This window comes from Platalea leucorodia, assembly GCF_965183815.1.
Source record: "Platalea leucorodia genome assembly, chromosome: 1".
NCBI lineage: Eukaryota > Metazoa > Chordata > Aves > Pelecaniformes > Threskiornithidae > Platalea > Platalea leucorodia.
The window spans coordinates 135,849,287-135,870,223 of NC_138823.1; the positions used below are offsets into that span (position 1 = coordinate 135,849,287).

The 20,937-nt window shown below is 38.4% G+C and overlaps 1 protein-coding gene across 4 annotated transcripts in view; it reads right to left on the bottom strand.

Annotated features, from left to right (window-relative positions):
* Nucleotides 1-20,937, bottom strand: part of BZW2 (basic leucine zipper and W2 domains 2) — a 61,278-nt gene that overhangs the window by 18,277 nt on the left and 22,064 nt on the right. Inside the window, exons 2-6 of one of the 4 annotated variants that reach the window (XM_082326984.1) lie at nucleotides 18,802-18,866; nucleotides 12,183-12,359; nucleotides 10,905-11,008; nucleotides 8,071-8,136; nucleotides 1,533-1,668 (exon numbers count right to left, since the gene is read on the bottom strand). In XM_082326984.1, the coding sequence (XP_082183110.1) occupies nucleotides 1,533-1,668; nucleotides 8,071-8,136; nucleotides 10,905-11,008; nucleotides 12,183-12,359; nucleotides 18,802-18,859 (541 nt within the window). In that variant the 5' untranslated portion in view covers nucleotides 18,860-18,866. Of the gene's footprint in view, nucleotides 1-1,532; nucleotides 1,669-8,070; nucleotides 8,137-10,904; nucleotides 11,009-12,182; nucleotides 12,360-13,825; nucleotides 13,872-18,801; nucleotides 18,867-20,937 lie in introns of those variants that run through there. The other 3 variants (XM_082326986.1, XM_082326985.1, XM_082326987.1) reach the window with 3 other exon arrangements.

Sequence of the window (20,937 nt, forward strand, 5' to 3'; positions counted from 1 at the left end):
CTATCAGCACAATCTATCCTCTCTCCCTTTCAGCCAATTCTTTGCCAATGTTACAATTGTCACGCTGATCAACAACTCCCTCAGATAATTTTTTCCTCGTGTATTTTAACCTTGCTTGCCTGCAGCATTGTTTTTTGTAAATCAAAGAAAGTATCAAGTCTATTTTTATATGATCTACCTGTTTTAAGCCTTGATCTTTTTCCTGTTTTTCGTTTATCTTCACATCTTTAATTATTCTTCCATAACAGATCTATTCCAGAACACCGATTGAACAATCTTTTCCTCAAATGCTGACACAGGTACATTTTTAGTATATATAAACCAAGAACCAAAAGTATATGTAAGCTCCTGACAAAAGTTTAGGGCTCCTACAAGCATAAATTTGTAATGCAAATGGAATTTGTTATAGGGTTTGTACATAACAATTGTGTTCTTAAAATGTTAAATTTAAAATACAACAAATTACTTGAATTTTAAAAATTTGAGTTTTCAGATGCCTCTTGTCTTCCCATAACTAGGAACAGACTTTGATTCAAAAACATTGCAGGCCATCACCCTAAGATACAGATTAGTGGTTTTGTTTGAATTTTCTCCTAGTTTAATTCTGATTCTGTAAGCTGTGGGTGATGACAGAGCAAAGCTGCAGCTGTGGCTTTTCTTTCTGCAGCATTTAGAAAACAAATGTAATGGTTAGCATGCAGCAAATGAGAACATGAAGTTAGAACACTTTTTTTTTTTTTTTTAAATGAAAGTTAGAATACATTTTAGCTGATATATAGCTCTAACAAAACCAAAAAGATTTCATGAAAACTGTTCAACACTGACAGTGCATTTGCAATTATTCCAGGTAGTCGGTAACTGGCAGAGAAAGATACTGTTGAGCAAGCATTTGGAAAATCAGGATGCCAAGGTAGATGGCTATAAATAACTAACTACATAAAAACCCTCAAAAAAAAAAAAAAAAAAAAACTCATCTCAAAAAGGCATTACACCCTAAGACTGAAAGAACAGTTACTCATCGTATGGTAAAGACAAGTCCATGGGAAAGTGTATCAAACACTGATCACTACTGGTATTAAGGCAAAATGAGAGTTTGAATATCTTTTTTTCTTCTGCAATGTCCTGTTGGCCTGCATGTGTTCTCTGTCCCGCTTCACACTCACCTGCACAAGATACTGGCAACACTTGAAAAAATGCTAGTAGGCATATCGCAGGAATAGATACTATACTTCACACTTCTGTAGTATCACAATAATACATATATTCTACAGTTTTGCACACACATGTATAACTTCCAAAAAACATAAATCCTTTGGAGCTTATTTTTGCTTTTTGTTGCCTTTTTCCTGTGTTTGACTGCCCTCTTATTAGATTTCACAAAGTATGTTGGCTGTTACTGTCTGTATATGCTTCTGCTTTAAAATACTAATTTCTGTTGTACAGTTACAGGCTTCCAACATATAAAATATGTTGCAATAAAATACATCTCCTATTAAAGCTAGTGTAAGAAAAAATATCATATAGAAAATTACCTTCTTTGACTATATTGTCAGTGAAGAGGCTGGTTAAAATTGTAGCAGGAAGAGTCCCATTGGCTAACAGGATGCCAGAAAGCATTGCCAGCTTTGTCTGTTCTGTCTCAGTAAAGGCTTTAAGAAACAGCAGAAGCTGTGGGTCAGACGAGAGAAAAAAAAAAAAAAAAAAAAGATATATTTGAGCCACAGGCAACGATAACAGGTAGAGATGAATATTAGCAGACAGTTTAATTTCTTATTTCTCGAGAAGTCCCACTATAATTAATAGCAATCACATCAAAATCTGTCCTGAAGCATGGCAGTGCCATTTCACTGATCGCTTATAATTTCACTTTCCGTAAGGACACAAGCATGTGGAATAAGGCCTTACTCAGGGAGACAAACCCTGTCCTCTCCAAATATACCTATACATGTGCAAAAATAAAAGTGCTTGTTAAAGGCTTGAGGCCCACAGAAATTACAGGATCACGGGCTTGCTGATTTCAACAGGCTGACAGGAGCCTGCCCATTCACATCTTCAGACTTCAGACTAAGCCCCACACAGTTGCGGTTCCTTTTCTAGCTTACAAAAACTATTACTCATGTGAACAATAAAAGGATGAGAAAGTTTCCTGTTTTCCTGTTGGGGAAGGGAACACAGCACAATTACAACAGATTTTCTATTGGCTAAAATAAGAAATATATTTCAAGTTCAGACATTCTTGATAAAGCTGACAAAGGACAGACAGGAACAAAAGCTGCTTTAAGACCTTGCCATTCCCACTACTAATTACAGGAGGAAACAATTAGCTTCAGAAAAAAACCAACAAATCTCACCATCTTAAGTGCTAGAAGATCTGAACTACATATTTAGCTCTTAAAGTCTAAAAATGGCAATTAAGTCTTTTAAATATCTTAATTTCATATGTTAAAATGAATGACTTGAAAGCATACTGATGAAGTACATTATGCCTCTTTTCCCTTACAACAGGAAAAAAAAGTTGGGCTAAATGAGATTTTGCCAATAGCATTACCGTTAACAATAATATTTTCTTAACATGTTGTTAGCAATCACAATATGGGTGATGGGAGAAAGGAGGCTACAGAGCAAAGTGCAGGTTCATTCATTGCAAAAAGCTGCTGGCTCCATCAGAAGCTAGCTTACAAATTTACCATCATTACCAAAAAAAAAAAAAAAAAAAAAAAAAGAAATAGAAAAAAAAAAAAAAAAAGACTGCAGACATCCATTTCTGGAGTTAAAAAGGAATTCTCATTTCCTTCTTCAGCCACCAGCACTTTATTCAGCTACCTTCTGCTGTCATGACACCCTTTTTCCTTCTCCAAATGAGCAACAGATGCAATCAAAGCAGAACAGCTCAGGCTGATGGAAAATTCCCACCCAGTTTCCAATTTAAGGGTATTTCTTAATTACCAAAACCTACCCATACAAAGGGACAGAATACCACTCATGTCCCTGCGCTTGTTTGTTACCATGGACAGTGAGAGCTCTTCTCCAAGACATCTAAGCAGCTTATCATTAACTGTAAAGCTTTCTGAATGCAGTGATATTTTAAAAATCCAGGTAACTAATGAAGTAAGTTATTAAAACTCATGCAGTGTTTTATGAATAGCTCTGCTCTGTATCAGTGAACAAAACAAAAAAAAACCCTCATTCATACGGTAGTACTTACATAATAGCATCAGCTTTAAATTATAGCTTACCAGGCCTGAATGATTCAGCCACAGACAAATCATTTAGTTTTTTTAGTGGGCTTCAGCCAAATGATTGCAACATGCAGTTTTAAATTAAAAGAAAAATTATGAAACTGTAAAATCTCAAGGTGCAATTTTATTTCAACAAACTGTGACTCACCACCAAAAAAAGTAAGAAAATTTGGGATGCAGATGAATGGAACTATTACTTCTAAATATATGGATAAGAAACAAGTGCTGTGCTGTATTTTCAAATGCAGCAATTAACTGGTATATATAATGGTGCAGGTAAAGGAACTCCAGGGCCACATTTAATGGGAAGACTGAAAACATTTTAACAGAATTTCAGTATAAGTCTAGTGGAAAATGGAGGCCCGGAGGGTTTCAAATTTTCTTTATGCAAGCTTTATCCACAATACTGTACCAAAATGAGATTTGCACAAGAAAAAATCTGAATTAGACCTTTTGCTTTTTACTGTAAGTACTGAGACTGTTAACAGAGAGGAAACGGCTTTAGATTTTTGTATAGGCTACTTAACTCTTACTCCTTCTGCTCCCATAGAAGCAACAGATGAGGATTTTGATTAGAAAGTGGTCACACTGACTACTTTAACGTTGACAGATCAGGTTTTGACATATTTCTGAGCTGTAACCTGCATTGGGTTTTGTCAGTAATGAGTAGACCACGAACAGTTATACCCCATGTCAGATTTGAGTCACGAAAGCAACAACGGCAGTAAATCCAGCTGCAAAGCCAGAGTTATGCAGTCCAAGGTGGAGAAGGATTCTAAGAGAAGAACATCCAAATGTTTGTCAACTCTAGTTTTGAGAAATCTGTATTTGTTTAAATGTTCTGCAAGGTCTGAAATCGAGTATCTATGAAGTTCACAGCCTCATCCTCTTCCCTTTCCTTTGAAACGCTCTTCTTGCAAGTCTCTTAGCATGAATCTGAATTACGGTGTTCTTGAACTGTACCCCACTGCAGTATGTTTTGAGCAGGAACCTCATCTTCTACGTATCTGTCACTACTTAAAGTACTGTTGGTGCTACTAGCATAATTTCTGTTTTAATAATATTTTTGAAAAGCAGTTCAAATAAACTTATACATGTCATTTTGTGTTGTTCAAGAATATTATCCTATACCTTCAAGCAATTGTGAAACATAGCCTAATTTAGGGGGAGACTGGGTGATGGAAAGAATCAAAGCCTTTAATAAACCCACTTAAAAACCATCAAAAAGAACAAAATGTTCAGTTCAAAGCTGTTGTTTCAGGTTTTTATTGCCGATTACTTGAAGAGCTCTTCTTTTACCATCGTGATTACAAACCCCAGCAGGGAAGTCACGAAACGTCCAAGTCACTTCAGAATAGTACTAAACCACCCATGGAAAGTTCTCCACGCCGATGCTTCCCTGCTGCTAGCCAAGCACTGGCATTACTGCTTTTGTTACAGATACAGACTGATTCCAGGCATAAAATGCACAGTTCTGGCTCACGATTTTGTATTTTTATCATAGCTATAAGAACTCCCACCTATTTAAGTGGGAGTTCAGAATGCCTAATAAGCACAAGACCAGACCTAATGTGCTGTTCCATGCTATGTTTGTCTTTAAAGAAAAAGTCTTTTAGGCACAAATTCTGGGCATAAAAGATACACGCAAGTAAAGACACACATGCAACATTTAAGAAAAACAAGTGCTGCTTCTCTCCTCTTGCGATCTGGAAACCTTAATAGTGAAAATTAAGGAATTTTATCCACACAGGGAGTGAGGTGTCTTTTTATACCTTCATTATCTGAAGTGGTCTGTTGCTTCAGCATCTGACAGTTTGTCACATCTGTAGACAGCACTGAACTGCCATTAATGGAGAAGGCAGCTAACATAACAACAGATACCTGCTGACTGATGCTTGACTTTCATTTAGCTGACTTAAAGCATCTCTGTTTACTCCCTATTTGATCTCAGAATAGTAGTCTCCTCTTATTTCAGAATTCACAACTTGATTTAGTATTCTTTGATTAGGAAAAGAGGAACATGAACAAAGGACCTCATCACATCTCCCAGTAGTCCAGACGTTCTCATATGACTCAGTAATATTTACCACTGTTAAGACCAAAAATATACTTATCTGTACTTTATCCCAATTTTGATAATAAAAAAACCTATACAGAATGCTACTTAAACATACAAACACACTATATAGGCAGCTAACATTGCATTCTTCATCCACTGACCTGAACAGAAATACATATGTCAGGAAGATGAACACAAATTTGGAACCAAGAATTTTACTGAAATTATTGCAAAATATATTGTCATAGGTCTATGCCAGTACACTGAGCAGTGCTCATATGAACTTAACCTGCCTATATCAAAAAACAGTAGGTGAGTAATGCACTTAAACATCTTTGTCTTCTGTTGAAATTGCTTGTATAAAATAATTTAGATTAAAAACTAAGATGTGGTTTGCTTATGTCACTAGGAGAAAGAATAACTGGCAATTTTGGGGGGAGAGAGTTAAAAAATAAAACATTTGAAAGCTAGAAGCAGACAAAAAAGGGAAAGGTGCTGGGAAATAATAATAATGTCCTAGAGACAAAATTATGAACTAGAAGTCATAAAGCAAAAACTTGTACAAATACTGCCATTTGATAGAATCTCTCTTAAAAGAGAAGTCCCACTGACACCATCTGCTTCTTTAGAGTGAAATTGCTGGTATTGCCTTGTTTTTTTTAACATGACTTTTTTTCTGTGAGAAGAGCTAATATTCCCCGAAGGGTTCTAGCTGCCTAATGAATCTGCCAGAAAAAACACTTTCATTGCTGGGACAGTGACCCATGAAACAACATCAAGGAGTTGCTCTCTTGCTTTTCTAACCACTGACTAACTGCAGTAGACTTTGAACTGCTAAATCTTGCAGAAACACCTTCTGGAAATAGTAACGTATCTGTCTTCTGACCCTCTATGAGCAGCTACTCTCATATGAGTTACTGCACACAGTGATTAAAGCATTAAATAGTTAAAAACCCAGCAGCCTCATCAGTGAGATTACAGTCACTTGGTGACAAACAGGGAGAGGGAGAAGGTAAGCAAAAGGCATCTACGAATAGTCCTCAAGGTTTTTAAGGCAATGACAGCGCAGGTGCGATACACAGGCCCAAACCTTCACAACCACCTTCCCAGTTTCTAATTCTCGATAAATTGCATTAACTCAGGAAAAGAGCGCACCCAGCACCCACGCCGAAAGGCCAGGTCCCCAGGAGCCACACCAAGATTCGCACCAGAGCACAAAGCTAAGGGCAGTGATGGAAGGGCAGATGGAAAAGTTACTCCCCAGCCTAGGACAACTATGGAAACCCAATCGCACGATCTATTATACATGATGTAATCTGACACGAAAGCATGTACATAAAATTGAGATTTGCAGTCTGCAAGGTGAACAAGCCCACTCTGATCCTGTGCTGCCATGGCTAGGATGCTTCCAATGGCTTTAAATGAGTATCATGACTCCAGTCACACTGTACCTCAAATTACTGCTTTCTCTCAAGCTAGCGTATGGCTAATCTTCAGATCATAGCTACTTGTTCCTCAACTAGAGAGTCAAATTATTATACATCAACCATAGTCTCATCTTGTTACTAAGTGTGCAAAGTGAATTCTTAGAAACTTAAAGGATTCAAACCCGAGCAAGTTACGGAAGAGAGAGGAGGCGGCTTGAATTGACATGGCATTTGCTTAATATGCTGAACACTCTTTGAAACTTGAATGCTATGAGTCAGCGCTTCTCATGTCAATGATTATAGTAATTAACAACAAGAACATTAGATTTGTGTGGGGATAGAGGTAAATTTAGGTCTTTAGAATGATGTATTGAGCAATCAGCATCAGTTAATAGGCATGCTAGCCACAAGCGCAAAAATAATTTCCTATATGAGCAAGAATGTATAAATCAGAGCCAAATTTATTCAGCCCCAAGAGGTGGTGGTGAGGCATCATGCTCCAGACTTACCCTCACTTGACACTTGCAGCAATCTTTCTAATATTTAAATAATATGGAAACACACTTTTACTTTTAACAAATGTGGTATTTTAGTCACAGGACAGGTTTTGTCATTATCAGCATGCCTGTTAACTTACAGCCCAGCACAGTGTTTATTACTTATTCAGGATATTAGAAAAATATATTTACATCTGTTACTAGGAACTCAAAATAGACAAAATAAGTCTGTATTTTGTTTTTCAAAAATTTCTACCCAGGTATCTCCCGTCTCCTTAGAATTCAGTATCACAAAACAAAACAGTATTCACAAATATCTGTGACAGTCTAACAGGCAAATCCTGAGCACTCTGCCAGTGGTGATGACTTTCTCTTGCACATATCTATGGCTTCGAATACTAAAACTTGTGGTTAGGATTCATTCCACAATGCAGGAGTACTTTAATACTCATACATCAAGTGACATTCTGCACAGCAGATCTGCATTTATGCTATGGAAAAAAACCACAGAGAGCTGTTCTATTAGCAGGATAGTAACACCACCTCTCATTAAGAACAATACCCCAAAGCATATCGAAGTTCTGCACAAAAAAGCCTGGGATAAGAAGGTGAGTTTGGTCAAAGCAACCAAAGGAAGCATTAATTCAGAGTTACTTTACATCAAGTGCTGCCAGCAGTATTCCCACAGAGCTAAATTTGCAGACAAAAGCTGCCACCTGTAGATTCCACCCTCTTTTCCGGTAGAGCTAAATAAAATACATAACAGCACTGCATTTGTACATATACAATTATATTAGATATAGGGTAAAAATTATGAATGCTCAAGAGGAGACTGCCACTAACATTACCTTTTTGATTTCATCTTCAAATGCTTTCTCCAGATATTTGTATCTCCTGATAAGTTTATTGAAGACCTAAAGATAAACACAGATTAACTTAAAAAATGTAACAATTGCAGCCATCCTTCTTTACAGAAAAAGGCAAAGGGAAACAAGACTGCCACTACTAAATCCATAAAGAATATCTTTGATAAGACATTTTTTTCTTTTCATTATCTCCACAGCAGGACAGAAAAAGTAGGAAGCACTGCTGGATTCTTACACTCTAATATTCCACTGCACAGTTTTCCTTTAGACACTGTTTCTAGGAAATAAGCAGCCAGCAGAATGATATTTCTGCAGTCATCTGTTGCGTTGTCTGTCTCACGGCAGACCATGAAATATCTTTCTCTATTAGTTTGTTCACAAGTGGAAAAATACAAGTTTTGCAATTCATGCTTCCTAGAGCAATGTTTGAATCAGAGAATTTATTCCAGTTTGAGAGTCGTCTTTTTCGTATTTCTCAAAATTTTAGTCTTACTCTACTTTTCACCCTGTCCATAGATCAAAAGCAGGGGAAAGGAGGAGGAGGAGAAGGAGGTTAACTCTGCACCATTCCCCTGGTAATGCAGCTCTCTGGGGAAGCTGTCAGGTGTAAACCGATGGAGTGAGGCAGTCAGGTAGCACTGCTGGGCATCTTCAATAGAGGCACGATCTTTGTCAAATCCACTAACACGAATGCTTACAACAGAACACGCTACTGCCAGGGAAAGAGGAAGAACATCTGACAAAGCTTTTACAACAAGTGTGTTCTCCAAAACACTTGTTCTCCAGTTTTCACCATTTGTTTCCCATCGTGCAACCACAGATTATGAAAGCAGAAGCAGCACAGGTGCAGGCGGGATGCATTCAGATGGAAGAAGGGAGAGAGAAGAAATTAAAAGATCACTGCTCTCACTACTGTACAAAGGGCACAAAACATATGACTCACTGTCACAGGTAAAAAGGTTTATATGGGGGACAAATGACATTATTGTTAGGCTGGATGGTGGTGGTGGGGAGAAATAAGTTTAGAAAGTTTCAATTCACTTTTCAGAGAACGTAAAATACATCAAAACATCCCAAATGTAGTATTTTGGCTCAGAACAAGTGAAAAATCAAGCTGTAGCCATGCTGAGAGGCAGAGAGACACAGAATTCTAATAAAATAAGGTGTAAAGTAAGGTATAAGATGAAAATGTAAGCTAGCATCTTGTTCATATTTCCAAACAAAATTTTGCATCTTTTTATAAGTCCCTGTAAACGACAGAAGTACACTTCATAAGCAAATAATCTGCTAAAATATCAGTATTAGCTTTAGTCTTTTTTTTTTTTTTAAGACTTTTCACTCTTTGAATTGTTTCCGCAACTAAAACCACAAAAAATAGCCACACTACTGGTTCACTTTGGAGTCAGAGTAAGAAATTACCTAGAAGATAAGGAAGCTCCAAACGCTATTGTAGCCTAGCTCCACTTTTTCTTAATACTATAAGAGCTCTATTTCCCATTATGCACGAAAAAAACTAGCGACGTCTACAAAAGGATACATCTCTTCAGGCATTAACTACAAAATGTTGACTTATTTTGGTGGCTTTTGGTTCGAAATGCAGAGAATACATTCAAAATGCCACTGCTTCAAATCCTGAAGCCTTCCTTTCAATTTTCCAACATGCAACTTTTTACTTTAAAGTTAAATTTCTCCTTGGAGGAGTGGGACTGCCTATTTTTATTATCAAATCATTAAAATACTAACATTCAAGACGACAGAATCAATGCTTTTACCAATAACAGAGATTTTCCTGAAGTAGAATACCCTGTTTTTAAGAGATGATAAAACTGATACACAAGATATATTGACTCCCTTTCCAGAAATAGGTATATTTCACTTCTTCAGATTATCAAAGATGTGTTTTTAAAGGAGCTTTCTGCTATTTAGCAAACATTTGTTACTGATGCAGATTCTGATCCCAGCATCTTTTAAATCAACCATGCACCTTTTCAGCAACTTACCACCCTCAACACCTTAGCAGGGACAGTGGCTTTTATACTTTCAATTACTGTCTCCAGCGTCCCAATAATAACTAGTTATTTAAAAAGATAAATATGTTACTCAATTAAAAATAGAATTTTGACATATGGGAGTTTCAATGGTATTGCATTTTTATGCAATCCTACTTGTATCCAAAATTGCATGGTGGCTTTGAACTTTCAACAGAATTCTTAGTGTATTTTCTCATGCAATTATTATCTTCCATCAAGGAGTTATGCCACATTAGCTTCTCTTAAGCAATGAAGCCTAAAACATTATTCATTTGTGTTAATTTCACATAGGCCTATTTGTACAAGCCTTATTCCTGCAAAAAGAAATTATATATCACATACGTAGGAGAAATGAAAGCTCTTGGAATACATGCCCGATTCCTAACTAGTTATACAACTAAAGGTTGGAGGCGTGAGCTGTATATTTTTTGTCATTCATATACTTCATGTGTTTCTAAAAATATGTTCATACAAATCTTTCAGACTGTATACAGAAAAGGTCACCAAAAATAATAAGCATGGTGTCTAAAAATATACTGAACCAACAGGAGACTGAAATAAGTAAGACTGCTTTATGCAAAAAAAAAGCATTGTCAGCTGTGATCAGATTATCTTAGACATCCTACTTTCTCACCTAAAATTTATAGGTTAGGGTAGATTACTGGTTAACTGGATTTCAATTGCCCTGTAACTAGCCTATTGCAGCCTAGAGAGTCTGCAGATGTTCCACTTTAATCCCTTTTGATACATAAACGGAAAACAGTAATCAACTATGCCTTTACTGACCTGAGCATAATTTCGGATGGCATCATGATCTTCATCTGCAAAAAATACACAGTGGTTGGTCATCTTGGTCTTGTCATTGTCATCTATGCGTGTGCCTCCAGGAGCTAAATGAAAGCAAAAAAAAGGCAAGAAACAATTTCTCGCTTCAGAGAACGTTCTATAATTATAAGATTTAATAAGTCTAATAAGTCTTATGTTAGTATCACTGAGGCAAAAGGCAAGGCTAAGAGCTAGCGGGGGAGAGGGGGGAACAGAGAGAGACAGAGCTTTGCAAGGCTGTGGTGGCACCTGACAGAAGGGACAGCTGGCCGATATGCTGCACCTTATATCACACACACCTCACAAGACTGAGAGATTCAGATCACACTAAGGAATCTTAGCTGTTTTTGAGAGCACTGAGCGTGATCCAATAAGTATGGGTTGGAGCACAACCCTTGAACGTGTTTTAACTACTACTTTAAACACCACAATAATGTAAATCCTTTCCAAAGAGAAAACTATTAGCACTCTGTTACTAATTTAAAGGACTTGGAACATCTCCATAACCCCTCTAATGCTTACCAGGCCCACGTAAACATTCAAAACACTGCTGCAAAAATTTTCTCCTAGGTTATTTTGTTGAGAGCTTTTTTCCTAGGTATTTCCACTGGCTTTTGTTTCCTGCATTACCTCAAGTCTTACAAAAACATCTTCTCTTCTTACATACCAAAGAGCAAGAAGCAGCGATCAAACCAGCGTGACCAGTTAAAAGAGCCAACTTCTTTAAAATACAGAGGAAGGCAAAAGGTGTGTTTTCACCCATGCTGCCAGTGATACCTTGGAGAAATGCCCTATGAACATGCACGAAGCACTCATCATTATCCTTCACTTCTCCTCTAAGCTGGCCTTTGTTGCAACGTCTACAAAGCAAGCTTTGCAACACCTAATAACCTGGAGTGCTGTATTACACCTTTTCATCCTAATAAATTCCCCTGTTTCCCCTAGTTAGCGTCTCTCATTTTCTTTGCTGTTGCATTTATATCCTGTTTCAGCTTAGACTGAAGGCTTCTCAGAGTGGTATCCATTTTTTGTGGTACTTGCAGAATGCATCACACAATCAAGTCCCTAGGTATTACTACAATACAAACAATAAACAATTCTATGATATGAGATCCAAAAAGTATCTAGATAAGTGAAACTGTAATACAGTTTATAGTTTCCACTTTGTAAGGGAAGACAGCATCCTAAAAGAAGCAAGGCTGATCCTCAAAATTCTGCATCAGGTACCCTGCAGTTTACCTAGCATGCTGCCAGCTACCAAAATATCAAAGAGTGTGTCAGCATAGCGGCGATAATCAAGCCGTGAGCCAGTTGCATCCAGAAACTTGGCTATAGCCTCCAGGTCACTCCCAGCTTCATTGAGGCCTTGGACAATCGTATCCCTGAAGACTGTGGGTTCAAATTTCTCCTTTTCATCTGGAATAGAGATAAAGGAGAAGAAGAGAGAAACAGTTTGAAAATTTCTGTTTAAAATCTCCTATCAGCCCGCAATTGAAGTGATCATGGCACCTAAACATATTCCTCCCATTCTGGTCAATGCACCAAAAGTTTGTTTGGTTGGCTTTTATTGCTTGTGGAAGTTTTGCAGTGTTTACCCTTGCTTCCTTCTCCTCCTCATCTCCCCAAAATACCAACACACATACAAACATGCAGGGGTAAATACATAAAAGGGAGGAAAAGCAACTACTAAAATTGTTTTCAAATTTCATACTCTTGCTTCTCTTGTTGAAGATATTGAATGTGAGTATCATTATGCATTGCTAAATCTGAGAGCAGAAAGGAAGGTATATCAGTTATGTGTAAATAATCTCACTGTAGGAACACTCCATTTTTAATTTATTGACCTTTTTCTTTAAATAACTATGGTCGCATACGTAAATGTTTTCAAAAAGACAAGTCTTCAGGAAAAGAGGAGATCAAGGTATTCATAAAAATACTTTTTGTGTAAACATTTGGGACTGGGCCACATGGAGTAACCAAGAATTTATCTTTCATATTCACAGACCTAAGCAGCACTAGGGACACAGAAATACAGCGCTCACATCGCATTTTCTACAGCTGTCCCTGGTTGAACTCGATTAAGGTACAGTCTGACCCCCAGACAACATCCCTGTGTCAAGGCCATTAGCCACAACAGATGTAACTGCAACCTCCAGATAAAGCTAGGTAGATTTACCCATACCTCCTGCTGCCCTTTCTTGCAGGCTGTTAACAGCTTACCACAGACACTTGAAGCTTCTTAGCAAAGCAAGTCCTGACTTTATACAAGGGCACATACGAAACGCTTGTTACCATCAAAATAACTCTGAACTTCAGAAACACAACTGCTGCTCTGTGACACTCAGAAAACAAAATTAGTTTGTTACCACCTGCTAACACAAATGTTGATACAAGTTCTTTAAAAAAACTGCACATATTCTATCCAGAAGCTAAATCCAGGGATTTTAGTTACTAAGACGAATGAGGATTGGCAAAATTCCTGTCTAAACATGTGCAGTCTGAAATGTGCCAGCTGCAACCCTCGCAGGCTTTTTAGGAGAAGAGATTCTGGACATTACACACCCTCTGCCTGCAGGTTTCCTTTCTCTGTGACTCATAGTGCAGCTTTTTATCCCAAATATTAACCAAAAGACCTTGGTTTCCAATAGCCTTTCCTCCCCTAATCTCTTTCCTCCAGCCACATTAGCCTTACAGCAATTAAATAACTATTTTACACACAATGCCTACTTTTATCAGCTCCAATATTTCTAATACATAAACATTTCTCTCTCTCTTTGTTCCCTTGCACGTACCTGGGGTGTGCTCATTCTACCACCTTCAGTGCATCACTTGCACATTCGCCCCCTCTTTCAATGCATTCCCTTCCCCCATAACAACTGTACCTGGAAAGCACAAGCAGTCCCTCCCACTCAGGGTCCCAGGCCACTGGGAAGCCCAAGGGTCTAGTCAACCCGTCCTGCCAAGGAGCCTGGCAGCATGCATCCAACAGCAGCTCCAGGGCTGTCTGTCAAGTGCTCAGCAGCACTGGAAAAATGAAGCATCACCTTAATTTCCAGAAATCCCCTGCTACGCCTAGCTTTTAGTGGCTTGTTGACTCTATTACCTATCTCCAAGTGGGGTGTTGTCCCATCCCCCAGAGCTGACCTCCTCAGACCAAAGCTGAGGATTACTCAACTCCATGGATACCCATATACATATGGCTCTGTGTCTGTGTGCATCGCTCATGCAACCACCTGTTCCCAACCCCAGGTCGTCCTGAAGTGATGCACACAATCATAGCGCCAACCCAGCTTCTCCCCTGCCATGCTCTCGTCATCCAATAAACAATTCAATATGCCCCTTCTCTGAACTGCAAGTGACTTCTTCTCAGGCTTTTACTTCACCCCAGACCTTGGAGGTATTCAGGCTCTCAGTTGTTACCTCAACTTTCAGCTGTGATGAAGATCTGGAATCTGCTGTTTGAGTAACCATCTCTCATATCTGCAGGGCATGGCCGTGGTGGACAAACCAGAGAGGGTTGAGTGGGGAAACTGAAGAATGGTGCCCTTGCTCTGGGGAAATGCCTACAGAGAAGCATACTACTGGAACCCCATCTGAGCTATCAGGCTGGTTACCAAATACTCAGTTGTAGCTCTCTTCCAACTTGAAGTAATAAACCAACCCGAAACAAGCAACAAACCAACCAACTCACAAACACACACACCTTTTACTGAAGTAAGTGCAAGTACTTCAGTATGTGTACTTCGAGCAGTTTTATTCACGCACAAGAAACCCAGTTCCACCCATAAACAAGTATCTGAGTATAAGTATTCTCTTTCGGGTTACCAAATAAGTACGTATTACTTGCAGGGCAAAGAAAAATGCTTGATGGCTCATTAACCAGTAAAACGACAGAGTTCTGTCTTAAGAGATGAGTTAAAAAAATAATCCTATTTTACTTTTTCAACTGTATTTTGTCTAAAAATTTAAGATGTTCACATCTAAACTGAAAGGTGTTATATGCTTGGTATCATGGCTACACAGTGCTCAATACAAACACAAACACCATGATTAATATTTCTTAGCTATTTTAAAGAGATTCTCCTCCTGTCCCAGAAGCCCTCCTCTCATCTGGAGTACCTTCCCATTTTCTTGTCTATCCCAATCTAAAAATTTACACAGGAAGAGGAGGTAAACTCATTGCATGAAAAATTATAATAATTTTATTGAAACATTTTCCTACCAAGCTAATGTACTGAAGAGGAATATGCTGATGTAGTACAACAGGGTGAGTAAGAAGCCATCATCAAGAAGTGGTGACAGTATGCTGAGCTGTCAAGTACATAATTACTAAACAAGCACAGTTTCAATCACGGGCTAGCGGAGGCAGGTGTAGCTTGCAGATGTGATGCATACAATATCTAATGCAGCAGTGCTATAGAAAGCTTTTCATTTTCATCATGTTCCCGGATCCTTTTTTCCCTTCTTTTGCTTCTAAGGAAATCACAAAGTACATTTATACCTCCCTCCTTAACAATTAATCTTAACTCTTACACAGAAGGCCTGCAACTGTATTTCTGTGGAAGGAAAATGAGATGCCCGCTTTGGCCCCCCTTCTGACTTCACGTCAATGCAAAGGTGTTAATATTGACTTTTTACTAGATAATTTTCATTCTGAAATTAATATGCAGTTTATCTTAGCTTCTTTTTTATGCTGCCATTTACCTTTTCACACCAGTTTTTTAGCAGATATTAACTCTGTTATCTATACCATGGGAACAAACTTGGGTCTCAGGTACTGCCTGTCAGCTTACCTTAAACAATACGCGCTGTTTGTTCCTACTAATGCTTCAGGAAGCTTTTTGTCCTGTAGGTATTTGTCAACTGCCTGGATGCATAAATTCTCCTTATTGCCTACTGGCATTTTTGCTACTCCTATTTCCTCCTCTTCCATTTCAGAAGACACACAGACATCAATTTGCATGTGTGCAAGTACAGCGCAGTCAGTACAATCCACATCCCACGTATCTGCACTGTAAGCACAAATCCCGGCCAGATGCCAACTACTGCTGACCCTCATCAAAAAAACAGTATTCAACAGGTACAGAGATTATATTAAGAACAAACCAAACTATTTTCTTTGCCCAGATTGCTAAAAACTTGATCTGGAACTGACACACGCCTCCTTCCCTCGGAAAGTTCTTCCCTTTACAACATCATTTTTCTTCCTTCAAACCTTTTTAAAGTGATTTTAATGCCTTCCACTATATACACTCTAGGCAAGGTTTATACCTTGTATTAGGTCGAATAATAGAACTGGAAGGAGTGGGATTTACAAGCTCTTCCTTCATAGTCCTCTCTCAAAAACGTTTTAGACACTAAGCACACTTTCAAAATTTAAAGAAAAAAAAACATTGTCATCTTTCTTTTTTGCTCTCTGAAAGCTCAAAAATTGTTTGCATCCAGAGATTAGTGGCAGTGATAGAGTTCATATGGACAATTATTTTTATTAGATGCCTGACTGCCGTGTTACGCCTCACTGTCTCCTCAGATGGCAATGCTCCTGGGAGCTGCAGAAGAGGAAAGAGTATCATGAGACACAAATCAACCGGTAAGAACTGGCAGTCATCTCTCAACCAGCTCACTCCCCCCAGCATTTGCGCATTTCAGACCCCCGTACCTGCCCACTACACATGACAGAATAGTCTCCAATGACTGAAATGTCATGTTCAACCATAGCCACTGCACTCTCACATGCCATGACTCCCTGATATCCTGAAAGTCAGGCGGAAAAAACCTAATAGTATCTTCTAGTCTAAGTCCAACACATAACAGCCTGCGACACTGCTATGATACAAAAAGAAAAAGTATACACAAACAGAAGGGAATAAGTATGCTAGGAAGCCATTTCTCTTCCTCAAGCCTTCTGCCTCCAGAATGAAAACAGGTGTCTCCAATTTGCTAAGCAGGATCCTCAAATATTAAGGCAACCAGGATCCCACCATATTTGAAGAAGAGATTTTATGCTTTAAGCACATAAAGAAGTGTTTGCATTTCTATTTTAAAGATATTTAATATCCCCAATCCCATTTAAGTGATCTCTCAAAAAAAACCACGCCCCCAGTCTTCCAGACTCCCCCCAAGTCTTTTCCTTCTTCCATGTAGTCAACGCATATCTATGGCCACTTCCAATCACTGTAACAGAAATTGAAGAGATAGGTACAGAATTAAAAATAAAAGCTCTTTATTTATTCTAATTATTACTTGTATTAAATAGGAGTCAAAGACCAAATCCGTATTAGGACCCATCATGCCAAATGCATTGCAAAACACAGCCTGAAAAGAAAGTCTTTATGAGACAGACAGAACATTTTCTAAGACAATTTTAGCAAATAACATATGTAGCATAATTGACTAACCTAGACTGAATAATACATTGGATCAATCCAGCAGTATGCATAGCTGATTGCTTTTACTGATTGATCTGACAGGTATTTCTTTAGGGACTGTTAATTCCACTCGTCTAGCTACATCTATGCTGTTGCTAGTTAATGCAGTGTAGAGCTACTGCACAATGTTCTGGACCATGCTGATAGAAAGTTAGTCCCACTAATTACTGAAGCATCATTGACATTTATTTACAAACAATATAGGTTTATTTTTTTAATTAGTTATACCTACAAATGTTGTATGTGCATCATAGAAAGGACATTTTCCATTTAAAAGACCGCAACGGTCAAACTAGCAGAGGAAGTGATGTGTGCAAGACGAGAGAAAGCTGGCACTGTTTTTTAACACGACTGAAAAAAAACTATTTTGCAATTCTCATCCAAGCTTTGTAATCATCCTAGATCTTAAGACACTCACTCAGCTCTTCAGACTCATGACAGAATTTGTAATTTTCTGAGAAAGGTTACAAACTCTTCTTTTTTCTCTCACTCACCGTGAGAAAATGCTCTTGTTTACATTTTCTGCCACAAGATGTTAAGACCAGGTGTTAGCTTTTGATCAGAAACAGGAAAGCAGAGATGGAAAAAGTCTGTTACATGACAGACATGAACCCCACCTATGTGTGTTATAATAATCTGCTTCTGCAGCAGCAAAAAATCTAAGCTTTCTTTTCACAAACCAGATTTTTTTTTCTGAAAAAAAGAAATCATTTATTACATATATTTTTGTTCCCTGCCTCAAAGTGTTGGGCATTCATCTCAGACACCTAAACCATAACAAATGCACTCTGAGTACAGTATGAGCAAGCACATTAGGATGACACTCACTGTACAGAATACCTGGATGATCAGTATAATTAGCACCACTTAACTTTCTTTAAAAATTGATGCAATATTGTACCTAAGAAAAGAGTGTTGGTCATGGTTACAGAAAATCAGTATCATGAGTAAAACAGGACTTGGCAACAGACGTGAAAGGTTCATTTATAGAGATGGTATTGAATTGAGTCAAAGAAATAAAAACAAAAATCAAAACCAAAAAAGCCAGACTTTCTTTAAGCAACCTTTAAAGAAAAGCTCATATTTTGCTTTCTTAGTTGAAAGGGACATTTTAAGAAAAACCTGAAACAAGCATCTAGTAAGTTTTCTTCCTCGTATGTAAATATACTATAAAGTCAATTAGAATCTAATTTTTAACTGAGGCTATTATTAATAGCTAATAAACCCAAATTTTACAGAAAGTCCTAAGATATACAGAGAAAATAATAAAATTCATAGAGCTTAATTAAAAATAACATCTGCACTCTTAAGACAGCTGAAGAGAAGGGAGAAAAACCTTAATCCTATTGAACTTTCACTTATTCCACCTGCCCTGTTTCTAGTCACTTTAACAAAGATGAAAATAAAGTTAAAAATGTAATGTAACCTACCCCTCTTCCTAGTTTTGAACCGCTGGCCTGTTAGCACTGGCTTCTGATTCTTATTCATAAAATTTCTGGAGAAAAAAAGAGAAAAATATATTTTTACTATGGCATTTACAGACAACAGCTTAACCTAAAGGCAAAATAAACATTCAGCGTAGCAAAATCCCAACATGTGGGGGTGGTGCATTTTTCCCCCCCCTTCTCCTGGACCGCTTTATGATCCCAGTAATTCCCATCAAGACTTGGGCCTTTGTGCAATGAGTTTGGTGGTTAAGCATCCCTTGACTGTACCAGGAACTCTTGCACAGCCAAGGTAGGGAATGACAGCGGGAATAATCAGTCATCCCCTGACAGCCTTGGAACGTATCATTGTGGATCGTAACTTGGATGGATTGGTACAGGAGGATCGGTGCTAGCATTGCTGGAATTTTTGAGAACTCCAGTAATTACCGACCCAGATTGTGGCCAGGATGGAAATTTACTGTTGCCTAAAGTCAATCATCTCGCAACCCTATAAGCAGCGGTACCAAGTGAGACCCTTTGAGCTCTCCTGGGCCGCAGTGGGCTGCGCCCAGTATCTCCCTCTGGGTGGGACGCCTCTCAAGAGTTTGCGAACTCTTAAGTTTGCAAGGTTTGCGCACTCTGAGAGGCGTCCCACTCAGAGGCCTGGCGGCAGGACCTGGGCTGAACTCCGGGGGCCCCTCACTCCTTGAGGCTCGACCTTCGCCCGCTGAGACAATCATTTGAAGTGAGTATTTCACTTAGCTCAAGGGGAATTTTTAACAGGTACCTTTATACACATATTGTGCGTGTGTGTATCGATTCAAATATTGTAGTAAATCCTATTTAATCACTGTGTAAATGCTAAATTAACCAATGATTAATTGCTGCTAAATTCCTGTGATTCTCTCTTTAACTGTGAATAAACCTTAAACTGCTGCTAGACATACATTATCCTTAGACATAAACCATTGACCAAGTCTGGGACTAGGATTGGATCCAGCTGCCCCTAGACTCCTCTCTGAGAAGGAGCTTAGAAAGCAAGGGGGTCCATTCTGAACCTTGTGACTCAACGGGAGGGCCTCCTTTATCCCCTTGTATTTTCAATCTCTGTATAAATCATCCTAATTTGCTTCTACTTCAATTTTTTTTTTATATATATATTCCATTCATTTAATAAGTAATAGAGTGAATGTTGCCATTGAACCTTGTTAAACCACACTTTTACAAATTTCTATTAAAATCACTTTTTGCAAATATCTTTGACGGTAATTCTTTAAGTGACCTAACCACTCATCCATGACACATGTGAAAGGGAAAGAAAGTTCTTGATGTATAGTCAAAGAATAATTCACGTTATCTTAAAGACGAAGAGCACTATGATCCAAGAATAACTTTGATGAGACGTGCTTCTCTCAAAACCTGGCTCTTAGCATCCCTATTAAAAAATGTGAAGGTTCAAACCCGAGCAGGAAGGTGAAGGAGCCTCTGCCCTTACTGCCGGGGCAGGGGTACAGCAGCGCTGCCCACGCAGCTGATGGGGATGGTCGGGGGCACAGAAGCTGCCAGGACACAGGACTGGGAACGATGCTGGTGGGGCTCCACAGGTCTTGCCCTCCGGCATGTTCGCCGGGCAATCAGACTCCCAGGGCTACACACCGTGCTTCTGAAGAAATGACTGTGGTCTAACCACAAATACAATGTTTTAACAATCAAATTCCTCTCAAATGTTTCTTCCAAGAATCACTATGTCTTAGGAACTTTTAGTTCCTAAAAACCTGTATGTGTTGTAAAAATAAAAAAAGATAACCAACTTCCCCCCCCCCCATCAATTTTGTGTATAAATACATAGTTAAGGACCTACATGGCACATCATATAACAACAACAATAGTAAAAAAAATTGACGCTTATATTACTTCAGACCTTAACAGCGAATCTCAACATGGAATGTTAAAAAATTTGGGAAGTGATCATATATTAATGCCATTTTATCTAAAGAAAACAAAACTATTTTTCAGCTTTGGATATAATTAGTTTAATCACACGAGACGCAGCTTGCGCAGTGAGCAGCTGAACCGACAGCTGAATGCAAACAGCAGTGAATACAAGGAAGCTTTGCAGCACGTGGCAATCGTCACCGG